Genomic DNA, 21,070 nt, shown 5'->3' with positions numbered 1-21,070 from the left:
CCCAACCCTATCTGCTTACACTGTTATTGCCCCTTTGGCAGACCCTATAGGTTTTGTGACAAAGACAGTGTGCTTGGGGTGAATTCACTGGACAGTCTATAAACACAGAAGCTGTGGGAGTACACTGGATTCTTTTCCCCACAGTAAAGTCAGAGGAGGGGCCACACACACCTCAAGGACTATGTGATGGTTCTTGATGCTGACCTTGTGCTAATCCCCTTCTCCATGGAGCCCCTCTGCTTAAGGGGAGAGAAATAATAGAGGCAGAGAAAACAGACCAGGAGACCAGAAGGGTCTGTTCCCCCCTCTTCCTGTAACGGAGCACATCAAAGACTTATAACCAGAAAAACTTTTGAGGTCAATCCAAGATCCCCTTGATGCAGGAATCCCCTCTATAGCACCTCTGTCAAATGATCTTTCTAGTTTTGTTTGAACTGTTCTGGGACCAGGGAGAGCACTATTATAATACCCCCAGTGAGCGTCTTCACAAACTTTAAAAAAATTAATTAATTAGGCTGCTCTAGGTCTTAGTTGAGGCACGTGGGATCTTTGCTGCGGCATGTGGGCTCTTAGTTGAAGCACATGGACTCTTAGTTGCAGCATGCAGACTCCTAGTTGTGGCATGCAAACTCTTAGTTGTGGCATGCACGTGGGATCTAGTTCCCCGACCAGGGATTGAACCTGGGCCCCCTGCATTGGGAGTCCAGAGTCTTACCCACTGGACCACCAGGGAAGTCCCTTCACATACTTTTATTTTCTATACTTGTTCTAGCATTTCTGTAGGGATTGCTCAGTCAAGGGCATGCACATTTTACATTTTGATAGCAGGCAACAGATTGTGCATATGTTCACACACCCATGTTATAGTGATTAATACAAACGCAGGGCATGGCAGTCTTGGTGTTTCAGGAAAACAAAGTTGGGGCACGTGAGTATGGTCATGTGCCAGGTCTCAGGTGAGTCCCTGGGAAGGGCCGCCAAGTGTGGGTCCTTGGCTTTGTGCAGGAAAGATTCAAGATTGAGCCACAGTAAAGTGAAAGCAGGTTTATTCAGGGACATACACACTCCATAGACAGAGTGTGGGCCATCTCAGAAGATGAGAGGCCCCAGGGTATGGGTTGTCAGTTTTTATAGGCATGGGTAATTTCATAGGCTAATGAGTGGGAAGATTATTCCAACTATTTTAGGGAAGGGGTGGGGATTTCCAGGAGTTGGGCCACACCCCACTTTTGGACCTTTTAGGTTAGCCTTAGAACTGTCATGGTGCTGGTGGGTGTGTCATTTAGCTAATGTATTACAATGAATGTATAATGAGGCTCACAAGTCTACTGGAAGTCACTTGTCCATAATCTTGGACCTAGTTGGTTCTAACCAGTTCATGTCATGTCCTCAATGGCTGTCATTCTTTTTTTTTTAAATAACTTTATTTATTTATTTATTTATTTATTTATTTTTGGCTGTGTTGGGTCTTCATTTCTGTGCAAGGGCTTTCTCTAGTTGTGGCGAGCGGGGGCCGCTCTTCATCGCGGTGCGCGGGCCTCTCACTGTCGCGGCCTCTCTTGTTGCGGAGCACAGGCTCCAGACGCGCAGGCTCAGTAGTTGTGGCTCATGGGCCTAGTTGCTCCGTGGCATGTGGGATCTTCCCAGACCAGGGCTCGAACCCATGTCCCCTGCATTGGCAGGCAGATTCTCAACCACTCTGCCACCAGGGAAGCCCTGTCATTCTTTTAAAGGTTGTGCCCTGCCCCCTTCCTGTCTCAATGGGAAGGCAGATTACAGTTCAAACAAAGAAAGAACTCTCTAATTTAAAAAAAAATGGATCACAACGGATCACTTTGAGGTAGTAAGTGTTCAAGAAGAGATTGGAGAATCTGATGCTGTAGATGCGTATAAGATTATGCTACCAAACAAAGTTTGTGTGCCTGAGGCACAGTGAGGCCAAATAAACATTGCAGTTTGGAGTAGAGAAAGGTTTATTGCAGGGCCAAGCAAGGAGAACGGGTGGGGGACTTCCCTGGTGGTGCAGTGGTTAAAAATCCGCCTGCCAACGCAGGGGACACAGGTTTGAGCCCTGGTCCGGGAGCAACTAAGCCCATGCGCCACAACTACTGAGCCTGAGCTCTAGAGCCTGCAAGCCACAACTACTGAGCCCATGCACCACAACTCCTGAAGCCCGTGTGCCTAGAGCCCGTGCTCCACAACAAGAGAAGCCACCGCAATGAGAAGCCCGTGCACTACAACAAAGAGTAACCCCTGCTTGCCGCAACTAGAGAAAGCCTGTGCACAGCAACGAAGACCCAACACAGCCAAAAATAAATAAATAAATGTATTTTTAAAAAAGGATTATGGGTGGCTTGTACTCAAAAACCCTGAACTCCCTGGTAGTTTTTGGGGAAAAGTTTTTATAGGCAAAATTTGGGGTGAGGGCTGCAGGGTGTGTGCCTTTCTTCTGATTGGTTGGTGGTTAGGTAACAGGGTGATGCTCCAGGAATCTTGCTCTCAGCCTGAAGTTGCCATTCTCCACCTGGGTGGGGGCCTTAGTTCTGCAGAAGAGCTCAAAGATATTATATATTCCTTGAGGAGGAACCAGGACCCTGCCCCAAGGCTGCACTATTGTTTCTTGACAGCCCCTCCCTTGTTTCTGTATTCCCTCTCTTCCCTGATTAGCAACTGTTTGAACCTGCCCTTTGGAACTCAGGAAAGGTCAAGGAGGCTGAATGATGCCTATTTCCTACAAACAAGAAATGGGGGTTGGGGGGGGAATTCCCTGGAGGTCCAGTGGTTAGAACTCAGTGCTTCCACTGCAGGGGGCATGGGTTCAATCCCTGGGGAAATAAGATCCTGCATGCCACATGGCGCGGCCAAAAAAAAAAAAAAAAAGAGAGAAATGGGGGACACGGAAAGGATTTGTACCTGGGAGCCCTACAGGGTCCTGCTTGGTTTCAATTAGAGCAGCTAATATCTAAGGAATGTCTGAAATCGGGCCTTGAGGTATACTCTGGAAAAGCACACTAACAGCTCCAATGTGGCAAGTCCCTAAGTGGTGGTGAAGCTGTGCAACTCAGATTGATACTTGAACCCACACGCTGGGACTTGAACCCAGCCAAAACCCAGATTGGGACTTGAACCCACCATATTTTAACTGAAATCACACCTGGTCTCAGGACTTAATGAAGCTCAGGTTCTTTATGTCTCAGCACAGAAAGAATTCAGAGGGAGACAAAGTGATAGGTGAGAAGTGGATTTATTTAGAGAGAAACACACTCCACAGACAGATTGTGGGCCGTTTCAGAAGATGAGAGTGGCCCCAGGGTATGGGGTTGTCACTTTTTCTAGGGGTGGGTAATTTCATAGGCCAATGAGTGGGAGGAGTATTCCAGCTATTTTGGGGAAGGGGTGGGGATTGCCAGGAATTGGGCCACCACTCACTTTTTGACCTTTCTGATTGGCCTTGGAACTGTCATGGCGCCTGTGGCTGTGTCATTTAGCTTGCTGATGTGCTACAATGAGCATATACTGAGGTTCAAGGTCTAGTGGAAGTCGACTGGTCTGCCATCTTGGACATATTTGGTTCTAATCAGTTTACATCATGTCCTCGGGCTATGTCATTCTTTTAAAGGTTGTGCCCTGCCCCCTTCCCTCCTGTTTCAGTGGCCCATTGAGGATTGGGTTCTTTTACATGAAATTCACTTTCCAGGTGAGCCACAGAGAGCACTGAAAGCTTTGCAGCTTTTAAATGTTCCCCCAAACCCACTGGCCCCATCTTGCTGAGTTGCAGCAGAGATGTACTGCTGAGCTTTTCCCATCTCTGCTTCAGTAATAGGCATGTCCACCTGTGTCCCCAGCTCGGATGGCCTGGGGATTTCTACAACCCTTTATTGATAGTCTCAGGAAATAAATGGGCTTTTTCTAATAGGCTAAGGAGTCTTCCATGTGTCTGAAAAGATACAAACCTGCAGGTAGAAAAAAACGGCCACTGGCAAGCTTCAGGCATAGCTGCTGTTCCCCATACTTCAAGAGAAGCAGCTTGGATAGCTCTGAAGTCTTTGCAGGCCTGCAGCCTCTTCCTTTGATGATCTGGCCACGAACAGCACAGTCTTCATAGCCTGTGGCTGGTCAGGCCAACAGCATGACAGCAAGTGGCAGAGAATACAGCTGGCAGATGCAATGTCCATGTCACCATTTGGACATGGTTGTATACATCTATCAGGTCTTGCCGTTTGCTGATCTGAATGAAGTTGCTCTCAAACACATAGTCTCCTTCCTTGTCCAGCTGTCGCTGAAGTTCCCCTTAGAAATATTAAACTTGCCCACTGCACAGCCAGCCACTGTAGGAGTACTGCAGTGACATGGATTCACTGCTCATGGTTATAGTTTATCAAGAAAGCTCTGCCTCTGGATTTCATCCCCTTGAAGGGGTCTTAATAGTTTTCTTTGCCATATAATAAATTGTCACAAACTTAGTGGCTAAAAGCAACACACATTTATTACCTCACAATTTCCATGGGTTAGGAATTTGGGAATGGCTTTGATGGGTCCTCTGCTCAGGATCTCACAAGGCTGCAATCAAGGTGTAGGCCAAGGCTGGGGTCTCACCTAAAGCTTGGCGGTGCTCACCTAAAGCTTGGGGTCCTCTTCCAAGCTCACAGGGCTTTTTTTTTTTTTTTTTCCCGGCCACGGCTTGCAGGATCTTAGTTCCCCCACTAGAGATGGAACCTGGGCCCTCCGCAGTGAAAGCATGGAGTCCTAACCACTGCACCGCCAGGGGATTCCCAAGCTCACAAGGCTTTTGAAAGAATTTATTTCCTTCAAGTTGCACAATTCATGGTGCCTCTATCACAGCTGTTTCCTTTACAGCATAAATCACAATTATTTTTTACCAGTGAATTCCTTGACAGAAAGAACCCACCATAGTGGTTTAGCACATAATTGTTAAATGAATCAAGGATTACATATGGTTATTTGTGACCCATATTATTTTCTTCATTAGTTTGTTAGCAACTTGAGAGCGCAGCCCTGAATCATTTGTTTGTCTCCCTCCAGCAGGGTCTAGTCCAGTGCATGGTTTAGCATTACTCAAATCTCGTTTCTGGAAAAAAAAATCAGGTGCAAGAATAAAGGTGGGGACTTGAAAGCAAGGGAGAATGTGGCAAAGCAGAGTGAATCTGGGAAGAGTTACGCTGGAAGGAAATGGGAGAGACCAATAGCAGAAGTCAGCCACTTTTACTTAAATTCCAGCAACAAGGCTGTACCTCCTCACGTGACGTATGCGGAAGCTGAAGACAAGCTTCTCGCGAGAGGAAAGATGGACCGCGAGAAAGTGTACGTTTGTCCGTGCCCCGCCTTCCCTGAGCCCCACCCACTCCCTGTCCTCCCTCCCACCTTGAACCAGCCGCGTGTGACGTCATGACGCGTGCGTGGCCGCGGCGCGGGGGGCGGGCCCGCGGCGCCGCGCCGGAGGAGGAAGTGGTGCGGTTGTTGCTCCCTCTGCGCCCGCCGCTGGCTCCCGGGGCGCGGAGTGGGGCCACAGTCGCCGCCGCTGCGTCGCGCTCTCCAGCTGTTACCCTCCATGTGCCCGGGCTCCGTCGCTCCCCTTCCTCAGGCCGCCGCTTACCCCGGGGTCTATGGAAGTAATGGAAGGACCCCTCAACCTGGTGAGTGGCCCACAGAGGGTTGCGTCCGCCCTCGGGCGCCTTTGCCTCAGAAGCCCGGTCTCGGCGTGCAGCTGACCCTCGAGGCCGTGGTCGGGTTTGGCGCGGGTGGTCCTGAAGGCTGGGGGCGCAGGCAAGGCGCGGCCCTACAGCGGCTCCGGCCAAGCCACGGCAGACGGCCCCTCGGGGATCCCTGGGAAGCTCCCGCCTCCCATTTCCCGCCTCCTCCAGGCGCCACCTGCCTCAGGGCTCTGGGCGAGGGGCTCCCACCAGCGGGGGCTGCCACCTCTCCAGGCCGGAGGAAATGCCTCCAAGCGCCACGTAACCACCTCTCTGCAGCCTGGAGAGGCACTGAAGCCGGCCAGGGCAGAAATGGTGTGTAATACTGGTTCTAACTTCCAACACAGGGTCTGAAGTCTGAGCCTCCCCACTGTGGAGAGATGGAGCATAACGTATCTGACCCCCGTTTCCCTTCACCCATTTCTCACCTGTATTCAGATGCACAGACTGAGACTTCGCCTTCTCAAATAAATTAGAGACAGCTGGGAAAAAAAGACGGGGCCGTCCCTGTTTTTAGCTCAGTTTCAGCTCATTAGGCATCATGAAAATACGGTAGATGTTTGCCTTTCTCAGAACCAGCGTTGCTGGTCACTTACTTATTATGTTTTTAGGCACCTCAGGTGTAGCGATTAAAACAACAACGAGAAACACGAGTTCCGTTCCACCTGGCCACAGCATCTTTTGGTTTCCCAGAGAAGGCGTCTGTTTTGGATACAAAAGTTAGATTACTTAAAGTTGCAGACAAGAGGAACTTTTTGCAGTTCAACTGCGATGATGGGATTGGAAAAAAAGGATGTGTGGAAAATTATTAGTTTCTCACGTTGGAACTCTGAGAACCCTTGTGTGGGGCTGGATTTAAACCATTCTGTAGAGAATCAGTAGAGCCTCGTGGTTTAAGAGTATAGATTCGGGACCTAAACTGTTTGGATTTGAATTCTGACTTTGTCACTTAATAACTGTGTGAACTTGGGCAAATTAGTTGACCTCACTCTTTGTGGTTTGTTGTGAGGATTGAAAGAGTAAATAGGTGTAAAGGGCCTAGAACAGTACCTGGTACATAGTGAAGTGTAAGAGTTAAGCTATTATAATAATCAGACCAAAACTCTTAATTTAAAAATCTCACTTGTGAAGTAAGGTTTGGACTTGGTGAGCTTAAAAAGTTTAAGATTCTAGGACCTAAAGCTGTGGTTCCCAGATGACTGGTGCCAGGTTAGCCGCTATGAGTACCTTGCAGTTTTATTAAGTTATGCCCTGCCCCCATTGTTTACACTTAAAAAGAATTGGACTAGATTTGTTATTTTTTTCTTTTTTTAAAGCCAGGGAAATGCCTTGCAGTTTTCTTGTTTTTAAGGTGACATATAGTTGGCAATGATGTATAGTGAATGGCTCAATACTGAAACTTCATAGGAATATTATTAGAAATAACCAGCACTTTACAAAATGCTTCCAAGTTCAAGTGTCCTTGCAAAATGACCATTGGGTTCAGTTCCAGTTACCTTCACTTTATTTGGCTGCTTGCTGCAGCATAACCCCAGCCAACTGCCCCACTAGTGTGTGGTAGCTTATGAAAAGACTGGAACTGGGTGACAGTTGTAGGTGGAGCAGCAGAGTGACCAGTTTAGGAAAAATTAGTTAGATGGTGGCAATGGTATTATCTTTTTATAGAGGAGAATTTTACCTAGTCTTGTTAAGGAGTCTAGCATAATTCCATAATCCAGCCATAAAATTTATGTATCAGAAATTTGGCATCTTGAATTCTTAAACCATTTGAGATTTGAAAGATCTGAGTTCTAGCAGAGCTGTTTGATGGAAGGTAACAGTGGAACAGAGATTAACATTTACTTGAATCGTTTTACCTGTGCTGCTGAGTACCAGTGACAGGCCTCTGAATTTGTTCTCACTCAGTTTTAGAAGACTGGGGTTTTTCCCTCCTCTGTTGTCCTGTATATCATTGTAGCTTATTTATTTCATACATAGTTTGTACTCCCTTAGTCCCCTACTCCTATCTTGCCCTTCCCCCTCCCCTCTCCCCACAGGTAACCACTAGTTCTCTATATCTGTGAGTCTGCTTTTTTGTTATATTCACTAGTTTTATTTTTTTGATTTCACATATAAGTGATGTTGTACAGTATTTGTCTTTCTCTGACTTATTTCACTTAGTATCGTACCCTCCAAGTCCATCCATGTTGTTGCAAAGGGCAAAATTTCATGCTTTTTTTTACGGTTGAGTAGTATTCCGGTGTGTGGGGCTGCGTGTGTGTGCACATGTATCTGTATGTACATACACACACACCACGTCTTCATCCACTCATCTGTTAATGGACACGTAGGTTGCTTCTATATCTTGGCAATTGTAAATAATGCTGCTGTGAACATTGGATTGCATGCATCTTTTCAGATCAGTGTTTTCGTTAGAAGACTGAATTTTTTGAAGACTCTCACATTCTTTTATGTCAGCAGATGTTCAATCCAGGATACAGTTGACTCAACATGAGAAGTACTTCTCAATGCTATGGTTTTGAGTGCTTTTGAACATCCCATTAGCATATACTAGCTTTTTCTAATGACATCATAGTGTAGTCCAAATTGATTGCATAAGGACTTACTATAGTACCTAGATTTATAATCATGTGTCCTCAGAGCATCCTTGGAATTTAGTAAGAATTGCTTCCCAGTTTTACAGATAAATAAGCCTAGACAAATTTAGTAATTAGATCAGTGACTCAAATACATTATGGCCCACACCTTATTTTATTTATTTATTTATTATTATTTTTAAATTTTATTTATTTATTTTTGGCTGCGTTGGGTCTTCGTTGCTGTGCACGGGCTTTCTCTAGTTGCAGCAAGTGGGGGCTACTCTTCGTTGCGGCGCGCGGGCTTCTCCTTGCGGTGGCTTCTCTTGTTGCGGAGCACGGGCTTCAGTACTTGGGCTCGTGGGCTCTAGAGCGCAGGCTCAGTAGTTGTGGCGCACGGGCTTAGTTGCTCCGCGGCATGTGGGATCTTCGCGGACCAGGGCTCGAACCCGTGTCCCCTGCATTGGCGGATTCTTAACCACTGCACCACCAGGGAAGCCCCACACCTTATTTTAATATCATGACTTCTTTCTAGCAATGCTTCTGTATTAATGGACTTATAAATTTCATTTCAATGTGGTCCTTATCTATATTGAATTATAGATGCTGTGTCAGTATTTAGTACCTGTGCTCTAAGTTTGGTTTGCAGTAAGGGCTTGTAGGCTTATTGCCTCACAGTGATTTTTAAGATATGGAAGAGACCAGTTTGAAATAGTCATTATAATATATAGTACAGATATTCTGGTTTTTGAAGTTGGGCAAAAGAAAAATAGGATAAATCATATTTACATTGGTGGGGGGGGGAATAGCTAGTCTTTGGACTCTGAATAAGTTTTGTTACATCAGTTATTTTCTTTTTGTCAATTTTTAATATGGAAAAATTCTAACATATAAAATTACTTAGTATATATTTAGGCCTTTCTTTCCATACATTTAATTTTGGCAATGCAAGTGCTAGTAGCAAATGTCAAAACTTGTGTGAGATAATTTCTAGTTCTTTGTTTTGTTTGCAGCCTATTTGGGAAGTGATGTCAGACTTTAATTTACGCATGACTGTGTTGCTCATGCTTTGCTTACCTACTCTGCAAACTCTGAGGACATGGTCCATGTGACTGTGTGACCATAATTGTATTCTATGTGTTTGGCCGTTTTAAGAGTGCTGAGAATATATATGTTTGTTGAGAAACTGAGCTGCTATTCAGAGTGCTCAACTCTTCTCATCTAAGTAAAGGAATCAGATATAGTCCAAAGAATGGCCTTGTGCGTATTGGGGGTCTTTGTAATTATTCCATGTTAGTTATATTGGCAATAAAAATGAAATCTTGTTGCCCTGAAAAATGTCAAGGAAAATTTCATCTTGTCACAGGCTAGGCTAGGCTAGGCTTAATGGAAGCACTCTGGGGTAAGGCCCTAGAGCACTAAGACTTATCCAGTAATTACAGAGTGCTGGAGTTGGCATCAGGCACTTACATGTATTATTTGTTTTGTTTTCTTTGTAGCTGTATGAGATATTTCCTCATTTTACAGATGAAAACTTAGAACTGCAGAGTGAGTGGTGATAGTTGGATTTGAAAGCAAGATTCTAAATAAAATATCTAATCTTTCCGTTATATCAGTGTTTGCCCATTTGTTTTGACTGTGATCCACAGTGAGAAATTTTTACATAATGACTAGTACACACATACCTAAGTGTATGTTACTGCAGAGCTTGCTACACTATGGATGTGCCTCCTGGAATTGTGCAAAATGCAGGGACACTCATAAATTTCACTGAAAACAAGACAAAAAAGTAAAAGCCTGAAGCATCATATGATGCTGTGTGTGTGGGGGGGGGGTATAGTGCTATATATGATGCACTCTAATATTTACTATTAGAGCTTTTTAATCTGCGGGTTGTGACCCGCAGATTGATTTCAGGACTCATTACTGGGTTGCATCTTGTAATTTGTCTTCACAGCAGATGGTGGCAGTTGTAAAAAAAAAAAAAAAAAAAAAAAAGCTAAAGTGGAATCTTATGGAAATTGACTTAAAATCAAAAAGGTTTTCCTGGATCTCTCTAATACTTGAGCAGTTATCCTAAATACAGTTGCATTACATTACTTAGATAGTTGATTCAGTACTTACAGTTAGGAGATACTACTTGCCTTTAGGAGACTCACAGTCAATTGATTCGGAAATGGGGAGTGAGTGAGTTTTCTCCTTTGCTCTCCATTGAAGCACTGCCGCAAGGTTCAAGAGTACATTAGATTTTCCTCTGTCACCTTATTGTGTTTGGTATGGTGTTCCTTTTTTTTTTCATCTTTACGTACAGTTTTCCCCAAGGACACAGAAATAAATAAATAGAAAATAATAGAGTGTAATACTCTTTTCCTTTGGGAAAGAAGACAATATTGAACCTGTAGTTTTAAGGCAGTTCAGCATGTAGTTCTTGGTGAGGGAAGTCTCTTGGTAATCTAGCTGTACTTAGTATTTTTGTTGGTTGCAGGTGATAGAAACCCACTTCAAATTAGCTTAAATCAAAAGGGATAATTTATTGGAATCAAAAGAAAGGTGCAGGAAGGGCAGGACTACAATGTAGGTGGGTCTAAGAACTTGTGGGACCTGGGACTCAAAGATAATCAGATTTTCCCAGTCTGCCTCTTCAAACTTTATTGCTTTACTCCTTCTCTCTCCAGATCTACATTTTCCACCTGGCTAATTCCTGAGTATCACATTAGTTATAACTACTTAAAGCTTTCTTGACATGACCTCTGGTCCTGAGTTTGAAAATCTGTTGGAACGGTTCTTTAGGTGTCTAGGGGACAAGGTAATATAAAAATATGGCATCTTCCATGGGAATCTTATTGATTGCCTAGGAAGAAGAGCATTTCACAGAGAGGGGTGGGGCATGTGGAAAGTGTTGGCTGTTTCTGATGAGAATTCAGCAAGGGAGGAATTTATACAGGGCACATGGAGTAAGACATTACTAAATCTGAAGATTTTGTACTTTTTATAAAGGTTTTAGAACATTTTGTAGTATTGTGCTTTCATTTTTACTCAGGGAGTAGGAAACTGCTGGTTAAAATGTCCTCAAGATTGGATGGATGAAATAGTGAATGAAGTAAATGTACCAATAACTAGTTTTCTGTAGCTCTGTATAGATGTATATACATATGTATAGTTGTTTATCTTAGACTTTTTTATTTTATTTAATTTATTTATTTATTTTTGGCTGCGTTGGGTCTTTCTCTACTTGCGGCGAGTGGGGGCTACTCTTTGTTGTGGTACGCAGGCTTCTCATTGTGGTGGCTTCTCTCGTTGCGGAGCACGGGCTCTAGGTGTGCAGGCTTCAGTAGTTGTGGCTCGCGGGCTTAGTTGCTCCGCGGCATGTGGGATCTTCCCGGACCAGGGCTCGAACACGTGTCCCCTGCATTGGCAGGCGGATTCTTAACCACTGCGCCACCAGGGAAGTCCCTTTATCTTAGACTTTGATGCAGAGTTTTATTCTGATATTTACTGTGAAATACAGTAATGTTCTCTTGGCATTTAAGAATCTTTGGTTTTGTTACCAACCTTCAGCATAACCTCTCCCATCCTTCTATCCAACTAACTGTTCATTGATCCACCCAACATTGTGAGCAATTACTGTCTATCAGGTACTGTTCTGGACATCAAGGATTTGACAGTGAATAAGACAAAGTCCCTATTCTTACAGAACTTTTATCCCATTCTCTAGTTTTCTTTTCATCTGTTGTGGTCTCTTTCTCCCTTTACCAACTTAAGCATAGTTATTTTGAGTTCCTTGCTATTCCAATACATGGGTAATCTCTGGGTCTGTTTCTGTTGTCTTTTTCTCTTTGTTATCAGTGACATTTTCCTGCTTGACATGCCTAGTAACTTTATTGTGTATTACACATTGTGGATGATGTGTTGTAGAGATTCTGAATTTGTTATCTTCCTCCAAAAATGTTAAGTTCTGGCTGGCAATTAAAATACTAGCAGATCACCTTGATCCAGTCTAGGCTTGATTTTAGGCTTTATCAGGGTGGGTCTATTTCAGTTTTGCCCATAATGCCTAGAATGTAGTCCTTACTCCTAGGGCTAGACTTTGAGGTCTCAACTCAAAGCCCCAAGTAGTCACCAAAGTTATACTCTCTCTAGGCCCAAACTGCAACCTGTCTCCCCAACACTGTGTGGCTTCTGAATTCTTTGCTAAGAGGTTCTGCTAGGCTTCCTGGAATTGTGCCCTGTTCATGTGCAGCTTATATGTTAGGTGAGGACCTGAGAGGATTTTTGATGCATATTTTTAGAGTGTCTTCACTGCACTTCCCTCCAACCCTTGACTCCTTAAAATCTAGTCTTTTTCATTCCAATCTCCATCTCCTTTGCCCAGTGAGATACTGCCTTCTGCTTGGGCTTTGTTTTCTTGCACTCCATTTTTGAAAATGCACTCAGAAAGAAAGCCAGGGTGAATGCAGGTTTCACTTTGTGCATTTCCCTTTTCTTAAAACTTAGCCTTCTGTTACTTTTTGTTCTGTGTCTGTAAACTGTTGTTTTTATATATTTCGCCCAGCTTTGTAGTTGTTTACAGTTGGAGGGTAAACCATTGCCAGCTACTCCATCCTACCTGGATCAGAGGTACAAATTTCCATGAGAATTTTCAAAGAATTCTCAAAACACAATTAAGGCAGTTTATTGTAAACCCTAAATGCCAGAAACTGCTTTAATATGAGATTGTGGTATCACAAAAGCTAATACTGCCAATATTCAGTGATAGGTTATCACAGCTCTGTAAGGATTGGCCAGTTACTTACTGCTTTCCATATTTAAACATCTATTTTCAAGGAAAGTTTGAGGCAGCTTACAATAAAAGACAGATGGCATACTATTAAAATATTAGTTACCTATTGAGGTAAATTATTCCAAAATTTAGCAGCTTAAAACAGTGCACGTTTGTTTTCTCACAGTTTCTGTGTGTTAGGAATAAAGGCATGACTTAGCTGGGTTCTTTGCTTCAGGGTGTTTCACAAGGCTACAGTCAAGTTGAGGGTCAGCTGGGGGTGTGGTTCCATTTGAAGGCTCTACTGGGGCAGGAGCTGCTTCCAAACTCATTCACAGGGGTGATGGCAAGGTTTCGTTCCTTGAGCGGTTTTGGATTGAGCACTTCAGTTCCTTGCTGGCTGTTGGCAGGCCACCTCATTCCCTTCTGTGTGAGTCTTTCCTTGGGGCAGCTGACAGCATGACTGTTGGCTTCATTAAAGTACGCAAGGGAGAGAATGTACCAAGGTGGAAGTGACAATCTTTTGTAACCTCATCATGGAAGTGACACCCCATCACCTTGGCGGTATTCTGTTTCTTAGATGCAAGTCACTAGTTCCAACCCACATTTGAGGAGGGGAGATTACATAAGGTTGTGAATACCAGGAGGCAGGGGTCATTGGGAGCCATATCAAGCTGCTACCACAATTGCTGATAGAAAAACAAAGAAAATAAGAACTGAAGCAACAAAGGATATTGAGACAGTATAATCCTTTGGGGCTACATCAAACTAAAAAGCTTAGGCCCAATAGAGGAAATCATCAACAAAATGAAAAGGCAACCTACCAAATGGGAGAAAATATTTGCAAAGCATGTAGCTGATAAGGGACTAGTATCCAAAACAACAGAAAGAACTCACACAACTAAATAGCAAAAAAAAAGCAAAATATCTGATTAAACAGCAGGCAGAGGATCTGAATAGACATTTTTCCAAAGAAGACATACAAATGGCCAACAGGTACTTGAAAAGATGCTCAACATCACTAATCAGGGAAATGCAAATAAATCAAAACCACAATGAGGTATCATCTCTCAGCTGTTAGAATGGCTGTTATCAAAAAGATAGGAAATAACAAGTAACAGGTGTTGGCGAGGATGTGGAGAAAAGGGAACCCATGTGTGCTGTTGGTGGGAATGTATATTGCTGCAAGCACTGTGGAAAACAGTATAGAGGGCCCTTGAAAAATTAAAAATAGAAATATCAGGACTTCCCTGGTGGTCCAGGGGTTAAGACTCTGCTTCCACTGCAGGAGGCACAGGTTCGATCCCTGGTCCGGGAAGTTCTGCATGCCACATGGTGCGGCCAAAAAAAAAAAAAACTACTATCCTGCAGTTCCACTTCTGGATATATTTCTGAATAAAATGAAAACACAAAAAACGTCTATATTGGTCTACAAATGTTCTGACACAACTGAATCACCCTTTGAGTGACAAAAAATAAAGTTCAGAAAAGTTTACACTATGTTATTCACTGGAATGGAGAAATCATGTTGCAAAAGTGTGTGTGTGTGTGTGCATGCATGTTTTACAGAAGTGCCAAACATTACAGAAGTAATTTCCCCACCTTAACTACTCAGGATAATTGCTCATATCTTAGGATTCCCATGGTGAGAAATGAATCAATCTATTTCCTAGATTAAGATCATTAAATGTTTTTTTTTTCACACACACACACACGCTGTATTTTATTTTTACAAGAGATAAATAAACTGACACCAAGCATTGTAAATGGATGACCACAACAAAAGCAACAGTGATTGCAATTACCAAACACGAAACACACTCATACTATATCATAATATTGACATTCAGTCCAGTAATCCTCCACTGTAACAGCTCCTATACTTTGCAGTGAAAATTGATTTGTATATTTTTTGCCTCTGAGTCCTTGTGGGATTTTTTTTTTTATTCAGACAGAAAGTCACAAAAATTATACTCATCCTCATCAGTTCATTCAGTCCCATGTAATTAATTTTTTTTTCATATTGATCTTTTGTTAGCACTTTTATGAATTCATCAGTTTTCCATTAGAGTTCTGAAAATGCTTATTCATTCAGTTCAGCAGTATAGTCAGTTACAAGAAACCTGTACTTGTCAGAGTCTTTTCCATGAATTCCTTGAAGATGAAACCCTTTTATAGGAACATTTTTGCAGAAGCATTAGAGTACACCCAGAACTGTCTGTAAATGACAAAAGACTTAAAAATGACCACTGTTAAAGATTTGATGAAAGTTCATAATAATGCAATTGACAAGGAAATTTAGTTATTTCTGAGATATACATTTTAAAGTAATAACTAGAATTTTGACTTATAACATTATACCAGAACATATAAGATTTTTAGAAATTTCATGTAATGTCTGAAACATTTATATTAACATATTTCCATACAAATAACCCAAAGAAAGTTTTATATTAGTTGTTTTGTTTGTTTTTTTATACTGCAGGTTTTTATTAGTCATCAGTTTTATACACATCAGTGTATACATGTCAATCCCAATCGCCCAATTCAGCACACCACCATCCCCACCCCACTGCAGTTTTCCCCCCTTGGTGTCCATATGTTCTCTACATCTGTGTCTCAACTTCTGCCCTGCAAACCAGTTCATCTGTACCATTTTTCTGGGTTCCACCTACATGCGTTAGTATACGATATTTGTTTTTCTCTTTCTGACTTCACACTGTATGACAGTCTCTAGATCCATCCACGTCTCAACAAATGACTCAATTTCCTTCCTTTTTATGGCTGAGTAATATTCCATTGTATATATGTACCACAACTTCTTTATCCATTCGTCTGTCGATGGGCGTTTAGGTTGCTTCCATGACGTGGCTATTGTAAGTAGTGCTGCGGTGAACATTGGGGTGCATGTGTCTTTTTGAATTATGGTTTTCTCTGGGTATATGCCCAGTAGTGGGATTGCTGGATCATATAGTACTTCTATTTTTAGTTTTTTAAGGAACCTCCATACTGTTCTCCATAGTGGCTGTATCAATTTACATTCCCACCAACAGTGCAAGAGGGTTCCCTTTTCTGCACACCCTCTCCAGCATTTGTTGTTTGTAGATTTTCTGATGATGCCCATTCTAACTGGTGTAAGGTAGATACCTCATTGTAGTTTTGATTTGCATTTCTCTAATAATTAGTGATGTTGAGCAGCTTTTCATGTGCTTCTTGGCCATCTGGTCTTCTTTTGAGAAATGTCTATTGAGGTCTTCTGCCCATTTTTGGATTGGGTTGTTTCTTTAATATTGAGCTGCATGAGCTGTTTATATATTTTGGAGATTAATCCTTTGTCCATTGGTTCGTTTGCAAATATTTTCTCCCATTCTGAGGGTTGTTTTTTCATCTTGTTTATGGTTTCCTTTGCTGTGCAAAAGCTTTGAAGTTTCATTAGGTCCCATTTGTTTATTTTTGTTTTTATTTCCATTACTCTAGGAGGTGGATCAAAAAAGATCTTGCTGTGATTTATGTCAAAGAGTGTTCTTCTTTTGTTTTCCTCTTAAGAGTTTTAAGGTGTCCGGTCTTACATTTAGGTCTCGAATCCATTTTGAGTTTATTTTTGTGTATGGTGTCAGGGAGTGTTCTAATTTCATTCTTTTACATGTAGCTGTCCAGTCTTCCCAGCACCATTTATTGAAGAGACCGTCTTTTCTCCATTGTATATCTTTGCCTCCTTTGTCATAGATTAGTTGACCATAGGTGCGTGGGTTAATCTCTGGGCTTTCTATCTTGTTCCATTGATCTATGTTTCTGTTTTTGTGCCAGTACCATATTGTCTTGATTACTGTAGCTTTGTAGTATAGTCTGAAGTCAGGGAGTCTGATTCCTCCAGCTCCGTTTTTTTCCCTCAAGATTGCTTTGGCTTTTGGGGTCTTTTGTGTCTCCATACAAATTTTAAGATGATTTGTTCTAGTTCCGTAAAAAATGCCATTGGTAATTTGATGGGGATTGCATTGAATCTGTAGATTGCTTTGGGTAGTATAGTCATTTTCACAATTTGATTCTTCCAATCCAAGAACATGGTATATTTCTCCATCTGTTGGTATCATCTTTAATTTCTTTCATCAGTGTCTTATAGTTTTCTGCATACAGGTCTTTTGTTTCCCTAGGTAGATTTAATTTTAGGTATTTTATTCTTTTTGTTGCAATGGTAAATGGGAGTGTTTCCTTAATTTCTCTTTCAGATTTTTCATCAACAGTGTATAGGAATGCAAGAGATTTTTGTGCATTAATTTTGTATCCTGCAACTTTACCAGATTCATTGATTAGCTCTAGTAGTTTTATGGTGGCATTTTTAGGATTCTTTATGTATAGTATCATGTCATCTGCAAACAGTCACAGTTTTACTTCTTCTTTTCCAATTTGTGTTCTTTTTATTTCTTTTTCTTCTCTGATTGCCGTGGCTAGGACTTCCAAAACTATGTTGAATAATAGTGGTGAGAGTGGACATCCTTGTCTCGTTCCTGATCTTAGAGGAAATGCTTTCAGTTTTTCACCATTGAGAATGATGTTTGCTGTGGGTTTGTCATATATGGCTTTTATTATGTTGAGGTAGGTTCCCTCTATGCCCACTTTCTGGAGAGTTTTTATCATAAATGGGTGTTGAATTTTGTCAAAAGCTTTTTCTGCATCTATTGAGATGATCATATGGCTTTTCTTCTTCAATTTGTTAATATGATGTATCACATTGATTGATTTGCATATATTGAAGAATCTTGCAACCCTCGGAAAAATCCCACTTGATCATGGTATATGATCCTTTTAATGTGTTGTTGGATTCTGTTTGCTAGTATTTTGTTGAGGATTTTTGCATCTATATTCATCAGTGATATTGGTCTGTAATTTTCTTTTTTTGTAGTATCTTTGTCTGGTGTTGGTATCAGGGTGATAGTGGCCTCATAGAATGAGTTTGGGGGTGTTCCTTCCTCTGCAATTTTTTGGAAGAGTTTGAGAAGGGTGGGTGTTAGCTCTTCTCCAAATGTTTGATAGAATTCAAAGCCATTTGATGGCTGTGAAGCCATCTGGTCCTGGACTTTTGTTTGTTGGAAGATTTTTTTTTAAATTAATTTTGTTTATTTTTGTCTGTGTTGGGTCTTCTTTAACGCGCGCGGGCTTTCTCTAGTTGTGGCGAGCGGGGGCTCCTCTTGGTTACGGTGCGCAGGCTTCTCATTGCGGTGGCTTCTCTTTTTGCGGAGCACGGGCTCTAGGCACGCGGGCTTCAGTAGTTGTGGCACTCGGTCTCAGTAGTTGTGGCTTGCAGGCTCTAGAGCTCAGACTGAGTAGTTGTGGTGCACGGGCTTAGTTGCTCCATGGCATGTGGGATCTTACTGGACCAGGGCTCGAACCCGTGTCCCCTGCATTGGCAGGCAGATTCTTAACCACTGTACCACCAAGGAAGCCCTGTTGGAAGATTTTTAATCACAGTTTCAATTTCATTACTTGTGATTGGTCTGTTCATATTTTGTGTTTCTTCCTGGTTCTGTCTTGGAAGGTTATACCTTTCTAAGAAATTGTCCATTTCTTCCAGGTTGTCCATTTTATTGGCATAGAGTTGCTTGTAGTAGTCTCTTAGGACACTTTGTATTTCTGCGGTGCCTGTTGTAACTTCTTTTTCATTTCTAATTTTATTGATTTGAGTCCTCTCCCTCTTTTTCTTGATGAGTCTGGCTAATGGTTTATCAGTTTTGTTTATCTTCTCGAAGAACCAGCTTTTTTATTGGTCTTTGCTATTGTTTTCTTTGTTTTTATTTCATTTATTTCTGCCCTGATCTTTATGATTTCTTTCCTTCTGCTAACTTTGTGTTTTGTTTGTTCTTCTTTCTCTAGTTTCTTTAGGTGTAAGGTTAGATTGTTTACTTGAGATTTTTCTTGTTTCTTTAGATAGTCTTGTATACCTATAAACTTCTCTCTTAGAACTGCTTTTGCTGCATCCCATAGGTTTTGGATCGCCGTGTTTTCATTGTCATTTGTCTCTAGTTATTTTTTCATTTCCTCTTTGATTTCTTCAGTGATCCCTTGGTTATTTAGTAACGTATTGTTTGGCCTCCATGTGTTTGTATTTTTTACGTTTTATTCCCTGTAATTCATTTCTAATCTCATAGCGTTGTGGTCAGAAAAGATGCTTGATATGATTTCAGTTTTCTTAAATTTACTGAGGCTTGATTTGTGACCCAAGATGTGATCTATCCTGGAGAATGTTTCGTGCGCACTTGAGAAGAACGTGTAATCTGCTGTTTTTGGATGGAATGTCCTATAAATGTCAATTAAATCCATCTGGTCTATTGTGTCATTTAAAGCTTCTGTTTATTTATTTTCATTTTGGATGATCTGTCCATTGGTGTAAGTGAGGTGTTAAAGTCCCCCCCTATTATTGTGTTACTGTTGATTTCCTCTTTTATAGTTGTTAGCAGTTGCCTTATGTATTGAGGTGCTCCTATGTTGGGTGCATATATATTTATAATTGTTATATCTTCTTCTTGGATTGATCCCTTGATCATTATGTAGTGTCCTTCCTTGTCTCTTGTAACATTCTTTATTTTAAAGTCTATTTTATCTGATATGAGTATAGCTACTCCAGCTTTCTTTTGATTTCCATTTGCATGGAATATCTTTTTCCACCCCCTCACTTTTAGTCTGTATGTGTCCCTAGGTCTGAAGTGGATCTCTTGTAGAGAGCATATATATGGGTCTTATTTTTGTATCCATTCAGCACGCCTGTGTCTTTTGGTTGGAACATTTAATCCATTCACGTTTAAGGTAATTATCGATATGTATGTTCCTATGAGCATTTTCTTAATTGTTATGGGTTTGTTTTTGTAGGTCCTTTTCTTTTGTGTTTCCCACTTAGAGAAGTTCCTTTAGCATTTGTTGTAGAGCTGGTTTGGTGGTGCTGAATCCTCTTAGCTTTTGCTTGTCTGTAAAGCTTTTGATTTCTCCATCGAATCTGAATGAGATACTTGCCAGGTAGAGTAATCTTGGTTGTAGGTTCTTCCCTTTCATCACTTTAAGTATATCATGCCACTCCCTTCTGGCTTGTAGATTTTCTCCTGAGGAATCAGCTGTTAACCTTATGGAAGTTCCCTTGTATGTTATTTGTCGTTTTTCCCTTGTTGCTTTCAATAATTTTTCTCTGTCTTTAATTTTTGCCAGTTTGATTATTGTGTCTCGTTGTGTTTCTCCTTGGGTTTATCCTGTATGGCACTCGCTGTGCTTCCTGGACTTGGGTGGCTATTTCCTTTCCCTTGTTAGGGAAGTTTTTGACTATAATCTCTTCACATATTTTCTCTGGTCCTTTCTCTCTCTCTTCTCCTCTGGGACCCCTATAATGCGAATGTTGTTGTGTTTAATGTCCCAGAGGTCTCTTAGGCTGTATTCATTTCTTTTCATTCTTTTTTCTTTATTCTGTTCCATAGCAGTGAATTCCACCATTCTGTCTTCCAGGTCACTTATCCGTACTTCTGCCTCAGTTATTCTGCTATTGATTCCTTCTAGTGTAGTTTTCGTTTCAGTTATTGTATTGTTCATCTCTGTTTGTTCTCTAATTCTTCCAGGTCTTTGTTAAACATTTCTTGCATCTTCTAGATCTTTGCTTCCATTCTTTTTCCGAGGTCCTGGATCATCTTCACTATCATTATTCTGAATTCTTTTTCCGGAAGGTTGCCTATCTCCACTTCATTTAGCTGTTTTTCTGGGGTTTTATTTTGTTCCTTCATCTGGTATAGAGTCCTCTGCCTTTTCATCTTGTCTGTCTTTCTGTGAATGTGGTCTTTGTTCCACAGGCTGCAGGATTGTACTTCTTCTTTCTTCTGCTGTCTGCTGTCTGGTGGATGAGGCTATCTAAGAGGCTTGATGGGAGGGACTGGTGGTGGGTAGAGCTGACTGTTACTCTGGTGGGCAGAGCTCAGTAAAACCTTAATCCACTTGACTGTTGATGGTTGGGGCTGGGTTCCCTCCCTGTTGGTTGTTTGGCCTGAGGCAACCCA

General features: G+C 41.7%; 1 protein-coding gene across 4 annotated transcripts in view; it reads left to right on the top strand.

Annotated features, from left to right (window-relative positions):
• Window positions 1-5,369: 5,369 nt before the first annotated feature.
• NRBF2 (nuclear receptor binding factor 2) overlaps window positions 5,370-21,070 on the top strand; it is a 31,122-nt gene continuing 15,421 nt past the window's right edge. The window contains exon 1 of one of the 4 annotated variants that reach the window (XM_082425621.1): window positions 5,370-5,654. In XM_082425621.1, the coding sequence (XP_082281747.1) occupies window positions 5,570-5,654 (85 nt within the window). In that variant the 5' untranslated portion in view covers window positions 5,370-5,569. The remainder of the gene's footprint in view (window positions 5,655-21,070) is intronic. The other 3 variants (XM_082425620.1, XM_082425623.1, XM_082425622.1) reach the window with 3 other exon arrangements.

This window comes from Balaenoptera physalus, assembly GCF_965194825.1.
Source record: "Balaenoptera physalus genome assembly, chromosome: 14".
Taxonomy (NCBI): domain Eukaryota; kingdom Metazoa; phylum Chordata; class Mammalia; order Artiodactyla; family Balaenopteridae; genus Balaenoptera; species Balaenoptera physalus.
Note: the sequence above shows the minus strand (reverse complement) of the source record. Positions and strands in the feature narration are given on the sequence as shown.